The sequence below is a fragment of the Amblyomma maculatum genome, chromosome 1 (assembly GCF_055883805.1).
Source record: "Amblyomma maculatum isolate TAMU_Amacu chromosome 1, ASM5588380v1, whole genome shotgun sequence".
Taxonomy (NCBI): domain Eukaryota; kingdom Metazoa; phylum Arthropoda; class Arachnida; order Ixodida; family Ixodidae; genus Amblyomma; species Amblyomma maculatum.
In genome coordinates this window covers 42909359-42930417 of record NC_139344.1, presented here as the reverse complement: position 1 = coordinate 42930417, position 21059 = coordinate 42909359, and the positions used below count along the sequence as shown (strand labels likewise).

The following is a 21059-nucleotide window of genomic DNA, read 5'->3' as shown; positions in this document are numbered from 1 at the left end:
TCCCGTATTGTTCACTGTCATGCTTGTTCGCTTAGTAAATTTGGTATTTCATTGCCTGAATTACATTCGTAATTCAGGAAGGGAAGACGTACAAATACTCTGAAACATGAAAAAACCGCTATTATTTCTATTATTGTTAGCTTTTGGTCGAAACTACTGCTGAGCGCTCGACGTGACAAACCCCAGTGAATATATTATAAAGAACAGGGATTTTTGCTTCGCAGATTCCCTCGTTGAGAAGATCAATTGCCTTTAGTGTAATTGAGTATCATACCAGATAAGTCATAATGCGTATCAAGTATAAATGCTCATAATGCGTTCTCCCCATACAAGAGGGGGGGGGGAATACTTTAATTGACAGTATGAATACAGTGGCGTCCAATATATCGATTGTCAGCAAGGCCACGGATCACTACAGGTCCTCGCTGGGGTTTGGCAACCACGTAGGCCCGGTAAGGCAAGTAAGGTGTAGGTAGTGATGACGACGAAGTGAAATATAATGTAGTGTTCGTTCTGTAGTGTTCGGCTAATCTGACGGAATTCCTCTGGGCCCAAACCTCGAACCAAGCCTTGCATTCGACTGAGGGCAGGCAGAGCAGTGTTCGTCGGGCTACTGAGTGGTTGGAGATGCGGTGTTGCCGGGGGACATTTCCAATATTTTAAGCAAGGGTCCCAAATTCTGTCAGGAACCAAGTGTACCGGGTCATGAATTGCTCGCGCTGAATCGGCAAATAGCTAGGAAGGCTGCAGGAGAAGACCAACAAAGATGCCTACTTGATGGTGTGGACGCGCTGATGAAAACTGTCAGGACCTATGCAGGCCGTTCCAAGGATGGGTGGGGGAAGGTTGTATCCTTCTTCCAGCACAATAAGTTACGACTGCTTCAGTCGGACAAGGAAGGAGGCTTCGTGGTGTTGACTGAAGAGGAATACCACAGGGGAGCGCAAGATGCGATCGCCAAGAATTTCGAGGAAGTAAAGTCCAGCGCCACTAGAGTGAAGGGTAAAGCGGCTGCCTTGTGCAAAGACTTGGTTCTCGACAGGTTAGCAAATGATATTGTTAGTACTAGGTGCAATGCTCTCTCAGTTTTCTTTACGGCTAAAACACATAAGCTGAATATGCCTTTTAGGTCAGTTGTTAGTGAAAATGGTACTTGGCAGCATGTATTAAGCAAGTGCCTTCAAAAGCATTTAAATGCACTGCAGATTCAAGACCCCTTTTTAACGAAGAATTCGAATGAAGTAGTGAGCTTTCTCGAGGATAATGCGTCGATTGGCTATGTATTCTCTGTAGACGTGGAAGATTTATTTTATTCCGTGCCTCATGCTGCCCTGTTTGTTGCTGTTAGAGATGCTATTGAAGAAAGTGGGGTTGTGCGATTTCAGAACTCTAGTGGTCTAACAGTGGATAATTTTATACGTGTGCTTGAGTTTTATATTGGTGTTACGTTTATCTCTTTTGAGAACAGATTTTATCGCCAGAAACAAGGGATATGCATTGGTTCTTGTGTTGCCCCGGTTCTTTGTAATGTGTTTTTAGCTTTTGTTGACCGCGCCCTTGAGCAGAGCTTTAATGGGAAAGGTGTGCTAAAGGTATTTCGGTACGTGGATGATTTTCTGATTATTATTAACAAGCTTCCAAACTCGACGTACACTGGCGCGGTGGGTGGGATTTTGGACGACTTTCGGCAGAATGGGAGAGGTCTGGTTTTCACTCATGAACTTCCTTCGCAGGGTTCATTGCAGGTTTTAGATATTAACGTTTCTTTAGGGAATGGTCATGTTTTTTGGTTGTACGCTCCGCGGGCACAGAAACAACTTTTGCCCTACTCTTCGGCACATTCTAAAACTGTTAAAAGAGCTATCGCTAGCCAATGCTTAGGGTCTGCCCTCACGAAGTCGTGCCCGCATGCTGTGCAGTCGAGTTTTAATAGGCAAATACAGCGGTTGCTGCCTGCTGGTTACCCCTGCGCGGTCATTATGTCAGTGACGGAAGCCCTGCTCCAGAAAACCAAGCGAGCCATGTTTGGGAAAAAAACTGCTCCGGTGAGAAATACGGCTAAACCTGTTGTGGTACCGTATATGCATAAGGTTGCGCACCACGTGAAGAAAGTGGCGAACAGACATGGCGTGCCGGCGGTGTTCTCCGCTCCGAAGAAGACGGCGGAGCTGTGCTCACGCATTTCGCGTGTTGGAAAACCGAGCGGTTGTGAGAAAAAACATGCTAAGCGGTTTGCCGACTGCTGCATGGGGGTCGTATATGAGATCCCGCTGACCTGTGGGAAGGCCTACATTGGCCAGACCGGGCGCTGTATCAATGATCGAGCAGGGGTGGAGGGTCAAATTTGGCAGCGCATTGCGCGAACTGCACTGCGTGCGGGCCGCGACTGGATAACATTAAGATTCTGCGCAGAGGCCGTGATAAGACAGCGCGAGAGCTTTTGGAGGCATTCCATATCGGGAAAAGGGGAGATAGGTGTGTCAGCGATACGTCGGTGCGGCTCTGGAAGGCAGAGATCAGTTTTCTTGATCGTGTTTTGTGATATTCCTTGATCATATTTTGTAATATTCCTTATTTTGACTCTGTCTTTATGTTATTGATATGTACTGCGCATGACCCCTTTTCAGCATATATTTGCTGTTATTGCTGCAAATAAACCAGGTGAGAGTTAGCGCGTGTCCTGTGTCTTCTTCTCTTGTGTGCGTCTTCCTGTGCGCTTTATCTTCAGTCGAGTTGCAATGCACCATCTAGCCCAACTTCAAGTTTTGTTAAATGCAGTGTTCATTGTCGGCGTCGGAGGGGCAGCAGTCAGGGCTGCGGAGCTGCTCTACACGTTTTCAGTGATACAGAAGTCTCCTCACAGAAGATGCAATGACGTAGGATGAATTATTAGCAACTATAAAATTTCAGTGCTTAAAAACGGTTACATTAAATTGCTTTTATATGTTATAAAATCGATAAGGCTATGCTTTGAGAAAGAAATGTCGTGTATAAGCAATGGGAAAATAGGCGCCGTGCCCGTAGCATAACATTGAGGGAGCAAAATGTCCTCATTTTAGTAAGGCAGTTGATTTACGTGTATTGGATCACGCATTCATAAGTAAGATCTTTAAGATCAACGTTTTTGCACTTCCAAATGCATTATTATTTTGCAGTTCCCCTTCTTTAATTCCCAGAGCTCGCTTAAGTTTAAGAGCTCGCTTAGGCGTTATCGAAGCTAACTCGCACTAAATGAATCAAGTGGGACAATAAACCAAATCTACGTATGTTTTTCTTTGATCTATGTTGGCTATCAACTGGGCGACCAAATCTGGGTGTGGACACCAGTCCGCCTCCAAGGCTTGTTTGAGAAACTTCTTCCCCGTTACTTTGAGCCCTACAAAGTGTTACGCAGTGTCCGTGACATCAAGCTATGAAGTGATTACAGATGGCTCCGGAGTCGACACAACCAAAACGTCAAAAGCCCAGCTTCGACATGGCGCACATTGTGCAGCTTAAGCCGTACTATTTTGTTAACGCACGGCCACCGATGTCAGCATGTCTTGTTTTTTGCCTGTCTTGATTTCCGTACTGTTCATTCTCGCGTTCTTCATTTTTCTTCATTCTTTTTTTTTTCGGAAGCGGGAGGAAAAGGGGGGGGGGGGGGGGGGTAATGCCACCTAGCATGACTGAAGAACAAAGGACGACAAGTGTCACTCGCGCTTCCGCGTCTGTGTAATTCGAGCCGTTTCCTTTGGGCTAGCCCCCTGTCATTTTTAAAAGCTCCTTGCCTTCTTATTGCCACCTCCGAGCCACCGAATATGTGACAATGTTTTCTATAAAAGCCTCGACTAGTGAGAGAAGAAAGTTGCAACAAAATTGGTGACTTTATAGAGATTCTAGCTCTCCCCTTCAATGCTAAATTTATATAAAATTTTATCACGTGCTGTAATTTTATAGCATTTCTACCACATATTTTAGGGTGTATGTGGAATCGCTTAAGATTCGTAGTAGATCCTCGAACTATGCATGAGGGAAGGAGTGGTGTGCCTTCATTTGAGACAAATTCTGCGAGCACAGGGCCCATATTCAGGGTTTGCGTCATTATCGAAGTGTTGCTATCTCACGTGACCTCGAGTCATCTGATTGGTCGAAACGCCGGAACCGGGTGTTGCCACTGCGGAACAGGAAGAGGTGGCAACATCATGTTCCGGCGTTTCCGCCAATCAGATGACTCGAGGTCACGTGAGATAGCGACACTTTCGATAACGACGCAAGCTCCGAATACGGTCTCAGGAGAGTTGGTACCTTGTTGCAGGCCAAGGAAGCATGTCCTGTTCATGGTGTAATTCAAGTGACAGTGGAGCTAGGCCCCTTAACAGAAGGGTTACAAAATATTCTACTCTCTAAAGCGGTGTTCCTAACGCACTTGTCGGTGAGGTAGAAACGGTAGATGAAGACCCAAAACACCACGATCGAAATCAGAGGCACGGCGAAAAGGATGACCAGGTACGAGGACATGTTGAGCGGGCTCGGTTTCTTCTGGCTGCATGTGCGACAGTGGAAAGAGAAAACACACAGACACAAAAAGAGAGTTCTTGCCTTTTCAAAATAAAGTAAAAATCTAAAATACGTAATTGGCATATAACGTTGTAAGGCCCATCTACGCAGGTGAAGTGTCCACTGAATTAAAGATGGAGGAATAAACGAGAGAAGGTATAATATTTCGTATTTTGGTCCAGAAAATAATGGTCGTAATTATTATTCTCTAAGCTGGGTTGTAGCGTATACCGTAGTCTCATTCTGCCAGGAGCTAGAACTATGATCCGAAGTAAAATATATTCTCAACCACCATTATCAAATAGCTAACATTTATAATTTCCTTTCATGGCCAAACAAATTCGTTCTCAGTTTATTCCTAATTTATTGCTCATACAATATCCGTCGTTACTCGTACACAGTTGCTCTCTTCTTCAAATGTGTGCTGTTATGGCGCCGAACGGCAGAAAATGCTTTCATAAGTGAAGGTTTACTGTCAGAAGCAGGTTTTCAAGGAGTTTGGGATGGACAATACTGCACTTCCTTTTATATCGGACTGGTAGATGGTAAATGCACAGGAGGATAACACCCTGATAGTGACTGCAAGGCTTATCAGCAATGCATGGCTGTATTTCCAGTGTTATTGAGCCTGTAGGGAAGGAGCAAGCTTCTTTGACGAATCTTTAATAAAGGCCGCAGAGGGTGCATGCTCATTTGGTTCACATGCATGGGTTGTGAAATATTGAATGCGGTGTCTTACGCGGCGTAGACGTCGTCGATGATGAGCCTGGCTGTACTTCTGAAGCTGCACTCGGTAGCCACGAGACAAGTGTAGGCCACGCCTACCACCAGCACAGTCTGTATTCGCCTGTACACCCTGGACACAGATATGGGGTAGAGGGTATTAAAACATCTATAATCTATTTATAAACTCTAAACCTGAATGCGATCGGGTGATTCTAACTTAAGGTTCCGTATTCTGAACACAGTAATTGCCATCAGTCACAAATCGTAAAATCTGTAGTTTACTATGCACTATGTGTAAACTGTCAGCTCACTAAGCTGATTTCATGAGAGCTCGATAAAAGGGCAAGTCATTTCTGAACCTGGTCTACAATCACGCTCAAAAACATAATGACGCGAAACAAAAAATACCTGCTTGCCCGAGAGACGGTTTGTAGGATAAGTTTGAGCCAAACAAAATATGAAGTCCTCAGAGTCATCCATCCCAGGAGCGCGAATAATCCCAGGAGCGCGAATAATATCTTATTATATTTCCAAACTTAGATATGAATAGAGTAGCTCTGCCACGAACCGAATGCGCATAGTGTAGCTTCGCTGTATACCGAATCTAATAATAACAGAACTTTAACTTTCGCTACTCTTCAGAACAGTTGTGCCAAACGAGTAATACTGCAAAACAGTGCATCCGGGATTGTAAAATGCGCCGATAAATCTACACCAAAAATCACTATTAAAGTGCTGTAACCTTGGTATGTAAACTATGAGCCTCAAGTTAACCCAAAGAAAAAAAATTACTAGGGTTTCAAATAAGGTTACACCGAGTGAGACGCGGGAAAACACGGTTTAATAAATTTAAGCTGTTGGTCGCTATTTACTTTTTTTTTCTTTAAATTTCGATTTGGTTACGCTTATCCTAGTGTGGTCTGACGCACCGTAGATTGCGCAGTGCGCCTATGCAGGCAACCATGAGGCGCAGCAAGATGCTATATTATTTATTTATTTATTTTTGTTATTTTTAGTTTTTCTTTTATTCTTTTATCCCACTAATTATCATAAAATATTATTTTATTACCATGTTGGTAATTACCATCATCACGATTTATCATTTTTACATACCCTACTAATGCTTTCATTAGAAATTGGTTTACAAGGAAAGAAAGGCGCTGTGTCTGTGGCGCTCATCCTGAAGGCCCGGGTAGACCTCGTGAAATAGTACATTTGCACTAAAATAATTTTTCCCATCAATGATGACCGAGTGTATACAAGATCCCCATCTCAGGAGATGAGATGGCAAACATTTGCTTACGAGAAAGAGGAGGTGCAAGAAAAAAAAAGCTATAAAATAAGAGATTAGACCTCTCTGAGCTAGCCATGTTGTCCATGCAGCCCCAATATAAGCCATGCAAGAGCATTATGAACACAGGCACATGAACGAATCACTTAACTGAGCTAATTGTCACCCCCCAGCGGTTAACAAAAGCGGCGCATCACCTTCTTTCTCAGCGACGAACGTCACGATTACCGTATGGGCAATGATGGGTATGCAAATGGGTTTGTGCGCACGCGAATGAGTAACATAGTGAGGTGACACCATGTGACTTCAGTCAGATGTGGGCTCGTTGGTTCATCTGCCCATCACGGCGAATCCTGTTGTCATGACGTTCGCTGCATGGAAAGAAGGCGATGCACCGGCCTTGTGATGCTCTCGGTGGTGAAGAGCTGATCTGTTCTTACCGTCCGCACCAATCATTGCAGAATTATACGTGCTGTTTGCGTTGGTCTTGTTCTTGGAACATTCATCAACGAATATTATTATGATGTGCTTCAAGCATTCTTATGTTGAAAAAGAATTCATAATCCTTAGTACATAGTCGACTCATTTCGAATAATTTTGAATATACAGTAACTGATTCGCTCGAGCATTAGATATTTGCATCACCATTGGAAGTTTTCGGATATTCGCACCCATACTCAGAGCCCTCTGGCAGATGTCATACGGTACTTTTCTACCTAGGCACTATGAAGAAAAACGATTCTTTGCAAACTGCAGACCCCTTGGAAACATACGTTTCTCCGAGCTCATGTCTTGACGTGTCACCAATGTGACCTGAAAAGTATAAAAAAAGTGTACTCATGTAAAAATATACAGTTGGTACGTAACATGCACTGAGCCCTGGCAGAACTGTTTACAGGCTAAGTTTGAACGCATAAAATAGATTATCCCTTTTTCTTTTTGGTTTGTGGGATTTAATGTCCCAAAGCGACTCAGGCTATGAGAGACGCCGTAGTGGAGGGTTCCGGAAATTTCGACCATCTGGGGTTCTTTAACGTGCACTGACATCGCACAACAAACGGAAGCCTTGCATATGGCATTCATTCCTGCATCCTTGGGCTCAGAAGTCGAGAGCCCTAACCGTTGCACTACCTCGGCGTGGCCCTCGGAGTGAATTTATGCCCAGAAAAGGCGCACATGTCGGGCTTGCGAGTGGTCTTATTCGCGAACTCGGCTCAAAAGCATAACCTTCACATGAGTCTTGTTACGCTGGCTAAGTGGCTTTGGTGTTCAACTGATGGGCTCAACGATTCTATTTATTTATTTATTTACTATGCACCCTGCAGTCCCAAGGCGTTACAGCAGGGGAATAAATTTCACAGACAGCATCAAGGTATGCAAAAAAAGTGCAAACAGATCTTGTGAACAGATACAGAAACAAACAACTACAGTGCGTGGGACTAGATCTCGTTCAGTGAGGAAACAAACGTGTTGCTACTAGCGCCCGCCACATGCGCCGGAAGCTTATTCCGTTCAGTGATTGTTTTTAGGAAAAAAAAAAAGAGAGGAATTTCATGTAATTTGTGTTGCACTTAATTTTGCGAATCTTATTTTCGTGGTCCCTTCCAGCTGACAGGGCTTGAATATATTTTGCCTCTCCCTTTTTGTCATTGTATAATATATGGAGTGCATCAGATTTATCCTACTTTTTTGCCTTTCCGCCAATAGTTTTAGTCCGACTGTGGTTTTCATTTCAGTGATGTTTGCGCGTCTCTTGAATATGGCTTTAATATGAACTTGGCTTCCCGGTTTTGTAAACGTTTTTAATAACAGCTACCGATCTTGTAGATGAAATTGCGTTGATTGGGATTCCATACGACGAGCGTGCTCCAAGTGCGGCCTTACCAGAGCCTTATAAGTTGGAAGTTTTAATTTATGGGCAGCATTACGAGGTGTATGGTTTACTAAGTTAAGGATTTCTCTTATTTACGTGTTGATGGCATGTGAGATCTCAGAAAGTAACACTTAGGTATTTTAGTTCGGCCTTTAGTTTCAGCATACTATTTTCAATTTCGAACGAAAGCTATTACCCTTTTTTATCGAAAATGTTAGATGATTACATTTCTCAGTATTTAACTGTAGCTCCCAAGACTAGGTTGTTGTTGTTTAAATCTTGCTGCAGAATTTCCGTATCACGGCAATTCAATTTTGCAAGCTATACAATCGTCGACAAATAATCTAATCTAAGAAGGATGCGGAATCTAAAAATTCGTGAAATCACTTGTGTTATCTACTACGGTACTGCGCTATATTGATCATGTGCTGGAGTTACCAAAGAATGCGAATTCTTGAACTAGCCTTGTTTAGCGAGTGCACGCAATACTAAAACACAAAGCGTACTGGTGTTTTCGGATATTTCGAAGTTTTGGGATGATAGCACCATTGCTCAGACTCCTTCGATAAACAACCATTCTTTGTAAACTGCGGACCCATTGGAAGCATACGTTTCTCCGAGGCGTCGACGCTGGCGTTGTCAGCAAAAAATCACAAGAATAGCGCTGGCAGCTCACATGGCTATGCGCACTGACTGGACGATGTGTTTGCCTGATGTTATATTTGGCAGGAACTGTTAACAAGGTCCTATTTTTTCACATGGGAGGGTGATATCAGAATCAGCCTGCCTTAACATCTTATTCGCGTTACCCCTAGACCACGTAGGCACGCTACGGTTTGATTAAAGCGGGGCTTTATACGTGGGGTGGTAGGCTGCGCTATCGCGTCATACTCTTAAAGGCGGATGTCAAGTGTGAACTATAATTGTGTGCCTCTGAATATGATTTTCAAATTTCGAAGGTATTATTCAGAATTCTCACAACTGGATTAGGGGCTCACATTGCTTATCAGTGCCATCAGATTATGTCATGCCGTGTGGTACAGTCACTGCCATAGTTACGTGCGCCACGGACGCAACTGAACCAAGAAGATGGTTCAGAGGCTTTCTAAAATATTTCTGATCTAGAGAAACAAGCGACACACTGGAGCATGTCCCAACGGCAGTTCAGTGTGACAGACGGGAGGGCATGAAAGTAAGTGGGCATTTCATTGTCACCTGACTACAGCTGCCATACCTTCTCTTTCCCTTGCCGGGAACTGCTTGACCTGAAAGACAGTCCGCTCGCGGACTGTCTCTTCCTTCGTGGCACTGACGTCGGGCGAGTTCCCCTTACTCGAAGAAGCGGATATCCAGCGAAGACTGGACACATCGCTTCCGCTGGATTGTGACCTGAACGGCAACCGCACTACAGTATATCACATACTGCAGGGATAAAGTTTTCGCGTGTAACATGTAAATAAAGGCCTTAAACGAATCACTGCATATAGTATACCACATAATTCATTTCATTTCATTTATTTTAACCTCAAGGCCCGAGGCATTTAAGAGGGGAGTGGTAGAATACAATAGATATATATAGAGTGCAGTAGATATGCAGTTATGTACAGGGTGTTACAATTCTAATCATACAATATTAGCTGACGCTGAACAAAAACGCTGATGATCAATGATGGATGCAGCATATTCCAACTTACTGCGAACTAGAGATTTGTAGAGCAGAAGTTTAAGTGTGATGGGAGCAGAAAAAAAGTTACGACGAAGGTAGCCGAGAGCGCGGTTGGCATTGTTAATTACGGAAGTGATGTGAAAAGACCAAGTTAGATGCCTTGTTATGTGAACGCGTCTGCAAATAAATGAATGTTAGAAGAAACGCAAAAATAGAGGACAATGAGGATAAATGGTTCACGTGTAATAAGTAAACAGATGTCGTCTACTGTAATTACAACCTTTTAGCGCTTTTAGACAATGGCATGCACGAAGAGCACAATTATCATCATCATCATCATCAGCAGCAGCAGAAACAGCCGGACTATACCAATTGCAGGGCATGGGCCTCCCCATATTCCTCCAATTAACCCGGTTCTGGGTTACCTGCATCCACTTGACCCCCACAACCTTCATAATCTTATTCGCCCATCTGGCTTTCATCCAACCCCCGGCTACACCTGCCTTCCCTTGAAATCTAATATTACCCTCAGCGACCATCTGGTATCCTCCCTCCGCTCAACATGCCCTGTCCGTGGTCATTTCTTCTTCTTGATTTCTTCAAAAAGCGATTAACTCGAGTTTTTTCTCTGGCCCACACTGCACCCTCCTTGTCCCTAATAATGGTAACTACCAATTGTTGTTCCGAACGAAGAGCGCTTTGTTGTAAAATCCTTTCTTGAAGGCAGTCCATCTCCGGAATGCCTCAGTGGTGGCGCCTTCGTACTCATTCGTCCGTGGCCGCAGCATTCATCAGTGGCCACACCAGATTTATTTACTATCGCCTCGATTCCTATCTCATGACAAATAAATAACGTTCTTCCGGAGACATTAGGTTCTTATTGTACGCTGATGAAGTCACTGTGTGGTGCAGTGATCTGCTGATCCAGCGTCTGCACTACATTCCCCAAAGAATATTACATCTATTACCGCCACTTATGCTTCATTCATCAACCCTCAGCTTTTCGTGATAAACAGCATGTTCGTGTTAGGGGCACCATAAACTCCCTGCAACACTAATATTTCCCTATATGTCCAGAATCAATCTACAAGAACATGCGAGAGTAAAACTCCTGCGTCTGAAGAGCCACCAGACGGGAAAAAGCAATGCTTCATTTTTCTTTTAAAGACAAAAGAAACAACAACAGAAAATTCAAATGTCCTGCTCAAATATACTGTTTTTTTAATTATAAACTGGTTTATCTAAACTGTAATGCCTAAAAGTCTAAACTGAAGATTCTAGTTAAAAGCATCGTTTGATGCGCTATTTGATTAGTCAATCTTTCATAGCGTTCACAGGAAAACTAACAACTAAAAAATGTCCAGAAAAAAGCGGAGGTTTCGTCTTGCGCCCCCGTAGTTCTATTCGTTATTTTCGCTTTGCTAGTCCTGCAAGCACCAGGCGGATAAATGTTGAGGCATAAGAAGGAATGAAAATTATGCGCTACAGCACGAGCAGGGCAAAGTCATTGCTAATATAAATAAGGTAGTTAACGTAGCCGAGGTGTTATACACTGATCTATGCAGTAACCGAAGTAACCGGGACTCTAATAACGAGACAGCGGAGTAGATGAACTGGGCTGTGCGCCGGTAACGAAAGCGAATGTAAACTAAACCTTGGAAGCAATGCGAAGGAAAAAAGCAGCGGACAAGGATTAGATGTCTGCAGCACTGTTCATGGACAGCCGGGAAGATGGGGAGATTTTTTTAGAGAAGCTCGCCGCCCTGTGTGTACAAAGCCTCAATACCTTGATCTTCTGTGATGCTTGGAAGAACGACAATATTATCTTAAAGGAGCCTAAAACGTTAAGATTACTCTACTGCAAGAAACTCACAGAGATTGCATTTGTGATAAAGGCTCTGCATGGAGCTTATGCACCAGCGTCAGCCCATGACTTCAGTGGATATGCGGTGGCGCTGGCGTCAGGAGTGACTTTCGTGGCGTATGCAAAAACCTTTGTCACGTCTGCATTGGTTTTCGCGGCGCTTGCTGTGCTTCCGAGTACAATTACCAATATTCCGGCAACATGGGGTGCCGCTGATTGCGCCCCCAGACACAATAACGAAGACGAAGGCTGTTTTCAGATGTTTCTCGCGGTCAGATAGACACTGAAGCGAAGGGCAGCGTAGTAGAGCACTACCCTTCGAGGACAGATCGCCTTCATCGCGCGTTGCATTTCTGCATTGAAACTTGATTACTCGTTTCAGGCTCTTTGTAGTTGTGGTTGCTCTTCGTTGACGCGACGAACAGTGTAAGAACTAACGCCCGAAGTTCTTGCACGTTTTGTTGTAATTTCAAGGTCAGAAGTTTAGACAAGATATTTCATGTGCATGGGATCTTAAACGCAGGGTGGCCAAGCTTACAAAACCTATTCACCTGTACTATACTGCCGGAATTCTGTTCTTACAGGAAATGACAGAAAAGCTGCGGCCAGCTCATGGCGAGCCACTAAGCGCGCTGTTGCCGATATATCTGCTTTGCTCCATTTTCACTTTTACGAGTTTGAAGAAGTTACCCTTCCGTCATCGCAGCCCTAGAAAGGGAGTAAACGTTGCTAGGATCTCTACGCAGTCACTCAGTGTTCTTTCTCAGATTATCTCAATTCTTTTATTAAAGTTAAGTCATTGAGAACCTGACTAAGACGAAAAACGTCCACGTATAATTATGGCATATATGATATATGTAGTGCAATGTCCAAAAGGAAAATCGGTTATGAGGAATACAATATAAACGTAATAAGGTGACGTATGTTTCAATAAACAATTTCATGGTTTATTACAAAAACTCGGAAAAGTGAGCTTAATTTTCGCTGCAAGTTCATGGAAGATGTTTATATATAATGTTTGCATTTGCGCTTTCGCCTGTCTCCTATAAATCCAAGCATGGAACATGAGAACGTTCTTGAGGACCTCCATATGTAGTCATTATCTGTGAATGACCTGGACTTATAAACATTTTATTTTTTTCATCAACAGATTAGAATAGTTTAAATTGGCAGCGCAATCTGCGAAGATACAAAGAATAAACGAGGTCGAGTGCCTCTCATCGGAAGAAACTTTACGGCTGAAGATGCCGAATAATTTTCTACGTTCTCTAGAGTGAGCGGTTTTCGCAGTAGCAGAAGACCCACCAAAGGTTCTAATATGAAAAAGAGGCTTCCAGTAGTTCATGGTGACATCCACGTCCTTGAATTCGCTAACGATCGGCCCGCTAGTTGAGGAGTGTGGGCAATTACTATTTCTCATACCATGCGCTTTCCAGTTTTCATTTAACTTAATCACAGTAGAGCCGCCCACCGTAGCCGCACTGGTGCTGCCAAGGAGAAGGAAGCTGATAAGAACACTGCCCGGTAAAAACAGTTAGGGAATAGGCTGGAAACTTACAGAACTTCTCTCCAGGCATAAACAGAAACGTTTCTTAGCACAAGAGGCGCAGATGCTTCGAAATAATTTTTTTTTTGTTTCGAAAGCAGCGTCGCTTGGCGCAGGGTAGGCACGCACGTATAGATATTGGCGAGGGACATTGATCACGTTATCTCTAATTGTAATGACACAATAGTTCAGCTAGAACAATGATCCTCATATAATTCTATGAGGGTTAACGAGAATAAAACAAAAGCGGTTATCTTTCGGGCAAAGAATAAGCCAATCCTGCCTCATGCCGATATTATTTTAACTCTCGTTCTGTTGACATAGTTAAACATTTCAAATGCCTTGGTGTTGCATTTACTGCGCACATGTCCTGGGAACCTCATGTGAACTTACTAGTGACAAATCTAGCTCGAATAACTTGAATAATCGGTCGTCTCAGATACATTCTTTTTTCAAAACTTAAACTATTGGTCTATAATTCCCTTTTATACTCACACGTTAACTATTGCCAACTTGTCTGGGGTACAACCACATCCTCCAACCTACAAAAAGTTTACGTTATGCAGAAACGATACCTGCGCCACGTGTACAACACTGGTTACAACGCAACAACCGCAGGTTTTTTTTTTTTTTTCATAGAGCGCATGTTATTACGGCTTACCATCTATACCTCTATCGTTTGAGTACTAGGTTCAAATATGAAGTCAGGTATAATATACATAACCTTGATACTCTGAGCATTTAGAAAAGAATGAGCAATATTACGCTACCAGACACAGAGAATATTGGAAAGTCGTTGCACCCCGTTTAAGCTCTGGCATGGAACGCTTGTTATTCTTTACCACCACTGTTAAACCATTATCTGTCTACTAACTTTGACTTATTTATCTGCTCCACTGCGAAGCTTCGATCTATGTTTACAGAAGATGAAAAATGATTTTGCTTATCCTGGGATTTTGTTTCTCGGACTCCCTTGTTTTACTTTTTGTTCTGCACTGATCAAGTGTTTTTTATTTGCTTGAATGTATTTCATTGTTGTTGCCCAAACACCACTCATTGACTAGGCCTACAGACTCGTCAAGCCACCTCTTCGCAGCTTTTTTTCCGTCGTCCTCCATCTGTGGAATGTGCATGGTGGAAATAAAAATTTGATTTGATTCGATTTAATTCAATAGGTGAGAAACGGGTCTTCAGTCAGAAAAGGCGCGCGCTGAACTTTGCCAGTCTCATCTTCAGCCCTAATCTCATAGATTGGTGGAGCAAAATTTCGCAAGTTAGATGCAACATATTTTGATAAATGTGCAATTGGGCTTGGTCAAAGCAGTGGCAAGCTTTAATCGGCTTGCTAACCGCAGAAAGAGTCTAATTACCCTGAATTGTCTGGCTTTTCCGCCTTTGAGAAAAGGCTTCGAGACCTCGTCCGTTTCGGTGCTGTTGAAGTCGACGAGACGCTCGGTAAGGGCAGGCCCGCCCTTCCCCTGGACGGCTGCCCAGTGCTGATCTTGCTTTGTGGCGTGTACCAACCGGTTCGAAGATTCAGAGTGGGAGTAATGAAGCGCGGGAACGTGGGACCAGCGCTCTGCATGCTTCTACCGGAACTGGAAGTCAGCGGTGGCGCAGATAGGCGACGTTGCCTCTTGGTGTATGACCCTGCTGAGGACCTCTTCACTCGATGGAACTTCACTGCTGACGTCTCGGTGCCAGACCGCTAGGAATGAAAAAAATCGAGGGGCAGCAATCAATGTAGAGAAACCAACAACCTCCAGAGCCAATCAGCTGACATATAGAAGTTCTCGTATCGAGACAGGAGCAGTCCCTGCTCGCTGCAGTTCATTCACTTTCATTTATACAATTTTTGACTGCCAATAAATGTCACTGACACCTATGGCTTGCTCATTTTATATTGCAGCTTGTGTGTTTGTATGTACGTGTATGTATGTGTTCATGTATGAACATATATACGCAACTACTTGCCCTGTTTCGTATATCGCCACGCGTATTACATCGCCTATGGAGCTACAATACGTACAAATAAAAGATTGTAGAAGACATCGTCCTTGATTTCGGTTCTACGTGAGGTTCTTGTCCCCAGTGGAGAGAAACGATACAGCGAGCAAAATCTTTCGGATTAGCTTTGCGAGATATGTCTAATGCTGCTTCTTTTCGAAAGGTAACATGGCAAGGGAGTTTGTTACGCTTCTTAGGTGGAAGATAAGAACCGTTTTCCTCACCTGTGAGACCTTATGGTTTTCGGTGGTGTAGTAAGGGCTCGGTTGCAAACAGCCTTACCTCAAATGTCTTAAATAATTTATGTCCGTTAAGCACCCTGTGTATCTCATTGCACAGCCACCATATCTAATGGTATAGTGACACTTGACAAGTTAAACGCAAAAGCTTTGGGTTAACGTTGCTGCAAATGGGGCGTGGTCAAACCAGTGGCCTGCCTGGTTACAATTGACAAGAATGGTAGACGGTACTCGTAGCGCTACATACCAGTAGCCAACCCCCAATTGTGTTGCGTATGTTAGTATAGTAACCACATTAAAAATGAGCCTAATTGTTTGCTCATTCTAGATCACCTGAGGGCTCCCTTCGGCATGCAGCTCATCATGCGCTAAAATATATAGACGTTGCGCAGTGACCTCATAGTCAGCACCGTTTTGGCCGAGTAGGAAATAGATTTTTCTGAAGTATAATGTTCTGTTCGTGTTCTCCTTCTTTGATTGCAGGATCATATTATAAGCTGTAAATATTTACATAAACCAAATTACAGTGTTAATACAGGTCTCGCGAAGTTAAAAGAAATAGTTCGCCACTCATCAGTTTAACTTTTTCTCATTAGGAGGTCTCACCAGCTCGAAGACAAATGAAATTTGAAAGTTTTGTGTTCATAGATGACAGTATTTAACTCCAAATTGCAAATACCACCCTGGAACGAAAGTATGAGCTCTTCCACTTGTGCGAACAAGGAATGACAATGCGAGCGAAATTTTGTCCCATTTAGTTTTGTGTGAGAGGGTTTCTGCAGAATTCGACCTCATCAGAAGCCATGTTTTTAAGAGTACAATAAAGGATCCTAGCCACAGCTAGCTACACGCTTTCGTCGTCAGCGTTCTGTGCGTGTACACTAGCGGCTTGTAAATGAGGGAAATGCCCTGAGACGATGCTTCGTATAATCTGCCATACGGTTAATGCAGTTATAATAGTTGATGGATTCGCTGCACACTGTGCCCACAAACGAAGCGCATCTTTCTCACTTCGTTCCTTCCCTTAGAAAGTTTTAGCAACGCGTAAATCTTTTCACTTTGCCTCAGGTAATCAGCTGAAGGATGAATCGCAGACACCCTGCGATCATCTGTGTAACGCAGAAACAAAAAAATATTGATCAAAAAACGATTGGAAAGCTTAATGAGAGGATAAAAAAGGGGCTCAAAACAATAATGTGTAAATAAATTGCAGCAGAGTAGTTCCTCCATCTTTCGTTCCTTATTTGCCGTTGCATCAGTGCTTTCCTAACGTGAACAAAAGTAAAAGTTCACTCTAAACACACAATTTATTATTTTAGGTGAAAATATCACGATAAAAACAAAACGAAAAAAATGAGGCAGCCGCTTTTCGATGGAGGCGGAAAGCAAGGCACCTACGTGCTGTGCGATGTCAGCGCACGTTAAAGAACACCAGGTGGTCGAAATTCCCTAAGCTCTAGGTGTCTCTTATAACCTGAGCCGCTTTGGGCCGTAAACCCCATAAACCAAAGCAAACCTATACGGGCGGCATTCGCGCTGGTGAGACCTCTTAAGCTTATTCTGTGGCAGTTTTCGTTTACTAAAAAAATTATTTGCCTTTTGTGTGGATGTCATGCTCCTTGTATCCGACCCGGTACTGTACAGCTCGCTCCTGATCTGGCTGTCCACAGCGTCCGCAGAACGGGACAGCCCCTTGGTACGCAGAGCTCGCAATATGGGAGACTCGGTGCAGGCTGATCGGAAAGCTCTGGTGAGCTGCCTCGAAATTTCATTGATCCGCATAAGCGAAACAGGGAACCGATGTTCCGGCAGCACATTCTCCTGGCTGGCCCTCGAGTCAGCGCGGTTGCTGCCACTCGAGAGATACCTGGGCCCGAGAGGTGTTGGCAACTGCGACGGATTGCAGGAGTCGATATCATGCCTTCTTGCGCCCGTCATCTTCGGCGTAACGGCTGCGCGCAGATTCAGACGTGCCTGAACCACCACCATGTCGTCCTGCGGGGATATTGAGAGCCGCATGCAATATCTGCGGCCGCGTTCAAGATCGCAGCCTCTTCATACCATGTCTGGACCCTCGAGGCGAAAAGTACAAGTTTATTAACATGACAAATTGCACGAGCAAAGCTTTTCAGCTGCATACGTTTTAATGGAGGGTATCCTATTTAAAATGTAGCTGTTCGTATCATTTACAGATATAGGTACAGCTCAAGGATTCATGATCACGCAGCGGCTGAGTAGAGTGATCTTGCCGCGGAACTGCCTTCGGCACCAAAGCCACCTGCGCTACTGGCGAAGAAGCGGATAAGGATGAGCCCGAGCGCGAATGCTGGGATAGAAGAGAACACCTGAGCTATCGACCAGAGCAGCAGCATCAGATGTGTGTCTCACCAGCAAAAAAACTTTAGCAAAAATTAGATTTACATCCGTATGCTACAGACTCAGGCATGACCTCACTATTCGTGCCCCGCAAATATACCCGGATTCCATGGAATCCAAATGCAGATTTTCTGGGCAGAAGGCAGACCTGTGCCACATTGTAAGGGCCTGCTGAAAACAAAAACAAGTTGTTGATATCATAACTCAGCCAACGCGGCAGGGGTGGGAGGATATCATCAGGCAGACTGTACCCACTGCAGAACGAAGGCCGCTACCATTTTCCTAAAATTAAACCGGTCCTGTGCTATCTGCATTCACTTGACCCCTGCGAATTTCTTAATCGCATCGACCCACCTAATTTCCTGCCCCCCTCTGCTACGCTTACTTTCCCTTGGAATTGAATTGGTTACTCTTAGCAAGCTCTCTAAGCACTCTCTAAGCAAGCTGTAAATAGCATAAAATAGGTGGGAACCGCACAAAAATAGGTGGGAGGTAACGTGCACTATCTAGCTCCAACGAAGGATGTCAGCTCCAGCTTATGGAAGAACCGAGGGCAGCAGCTTACGAAAATGGAGTTCCGGACTAGTGCATCACCCTCCCCTTCACAACATTCTCACTTCATTTAAATAAATATTTTCACCGCGGTCCGCTCACCTGGCTGATCAGCTGCACCTAGTGAGCCCCGCTCATTAAACGGAGACGGCCTGCAATCACCGGGCCGCCCTCATCATAAAAAAAGCCTGAGTGGGCCAGAATTTCAATTGGAAAATCGTCTAAGCAAACCTGCTTGGACTTGCTTGTACAGTTGAGCTTTCGACTGAGCTCTAAGGGCACGTGGTAACTGAAGAAAAATGAGCATAATTCAAAACTTATGTCTGTGTTCTAAAAAATGAACTCCTCCTCATACAAAGTTACCGATGCCTGACTAACCTCCCTGTCTTTCGTTTCGGTTATTTGAAATATTCAGGCAATTTTACCTGAAATCGCGATATAACCACCCTTTCTTGCAGACTTCAGCCAAACGAAAGTGAGGTAATAGTGCTTACGCAGGAGCACCTTCAGGTGAGAGCAGTTCTGTAGGCGTAAACATTCCAGCCAAAGTATTCAGAGTACAATGCTGATGCAATATAGTAAAATTACGCTGACTTGTGGCCAAGTTTATGTTGACCAAACTGGCCTTCGCTTTATCAGATACCAGCGTGAACATTACCTATCAATGAAAGCAGCGCGCTACCCACATTTTGCGGCTAGTTCTAGCACCCCGCGGGACCCTGAAAGACGACTGGCTTACAGGCAACGATCAGATAACTTGCGCGTTTATACAGCGATACTCAGGGCAGATTGAAAGATGGGTAAATTAGTTACCAATATGCCGTAATATGTTAGCAATATATCTCGACTCACATGTTGCTCAATGATGATCATGCCTGTTTTATCTCAACTATATTTTTATCCCATGTGCAGCTTTGAGACGGTGACCTCCACATACATCACCGTGAGATACCGTACCACAAAGCATCATGTCGAAAACATACGCTTGTCTAAAATTAGTACTTGGCTGTGTTACTTCTTTCGCGTCAGGTCTATGTTAAGCTGTTCCCGTTACTGATTTTCCTAGAAGATCAAATTGAAGCCTGTAAGAATGCCCTATAAGAGAAGAAAGTATTTCATCAAGATTTAAACTCCAGGGCTCGTCATCATCATAATAAGCCGGCCTATACCCACTGAAATCAACGCGGTCCTGTGCTGTCTGCACCCACTAGACCCCTGAGAATTTCTTAACCTCATCTGTCCTGCCGCCCCCTGCAACGCTTTTCTTCCCGTGATAATAATAATTGGTTCACAGGAAAGGAAAGGGGCAGTATCTGTCACACTTGTTCTGTGGACACCCGACCGCGCCATAAGGGAAGGAAGGAAGGTGGGAGTAAAAGTAAAAAAAGAGAAAGAGGAGCCATAGTGGAGGCTACGGAGTAATTTTGATCACCTGGAAATCTTTAACGTGCGCTGACATCGCACAGCACATGGACGCCGCTCCTTTTCGCCTCCATCGAAACGCAGTCGCCGGCTATCGGGATCGAACCCGGGAACCCCGGCACAGTATTCGGGCATCTCACCTCTGTAAGGCCGCGGCGGGGTGTTTTCCTTCCCTTTGTAATCCAATTTGTTACCGTTATCGACCATCGGTTATTCTCTATTCGCACGGCATGCCCTGCCCATTCCCATTTCTTCTTGTCGATTACCTCTAGAATGTCATGTAACTCGTGTTGCTTCTTTGACTCAGTCTGCACACTTCCTATATCTTAACGTTACTCCTACCATTTTCCGTTCAATTGCTCTCTGCGTTGTCCTTAACGTCATTTGCTCTGATCGGAAACGAAAGTTAGCAATGGTTGGCAGCGGACCCTCGATCATACAGTCAGTCGGCCTATATAGTTACTGAAGCACAATTGCTCTCAAGCTGTTTAGCACGCTCTTGTGTTTACCGGGAGTTCTAGCTTGTGTCTCGTGAGTCTTCGCGATGCTTTGCGTGCCTCGATGAGTTCCTAACTCGTCCGTCAGCAGTTTCACTGGCAGAACCCTTTTCGTTATCCTCTGCTTTTCATCCTCTTTGGTGAGTATAGGTAAGATAAAACTATTATATATTTTTCTGTTGCGAGACACCGGTAAGCTGCTAGTCATAATCTGCGAGTACTTGAATAATACACTCTATCCTAATTTTATTATCCCGGTTGTTTCCCTTCTATGGTCCGGATCTGTGGTTATTACCTCCTTCCCTAAATAGACAAATTCACCTACTATTTGCAGTACTTCGCTACCGATTGTAAACTGCTGTTCCTTCCAGACACTGTTGAACATTACCTTAGCCTTCTGCATATTATATTGGCCTACATTTCTGCTTTTCCTCTCTAGGTCATGAGTCATTCTTTGCAGT

General features: G+C 44.0%; 1 protein-coding gene across 1 annotated transcript; it reads left to right on the top strand.

Annotated features, from left to right (window-relative positions):
- Positions 1-362: 362 nt before the first annotated feature.
- LOC146202222 (uncharacterized) lies at positions 363-15217 on the top strand. Its single transcript, XM_084600469.1, has 3 exons — positions 363-435; positions 619-1592; positions 14861-15217. Exons 1-3 carry the CDS (start codon positions 363-365, stop codon positions 15215-15217), a joined length of 1404 nt encoding a protein of 467 aa, XP_084456595.1.
- The last annotated feature ends 5842 nt before the right edge of the window (positions 15218-21059 follow it).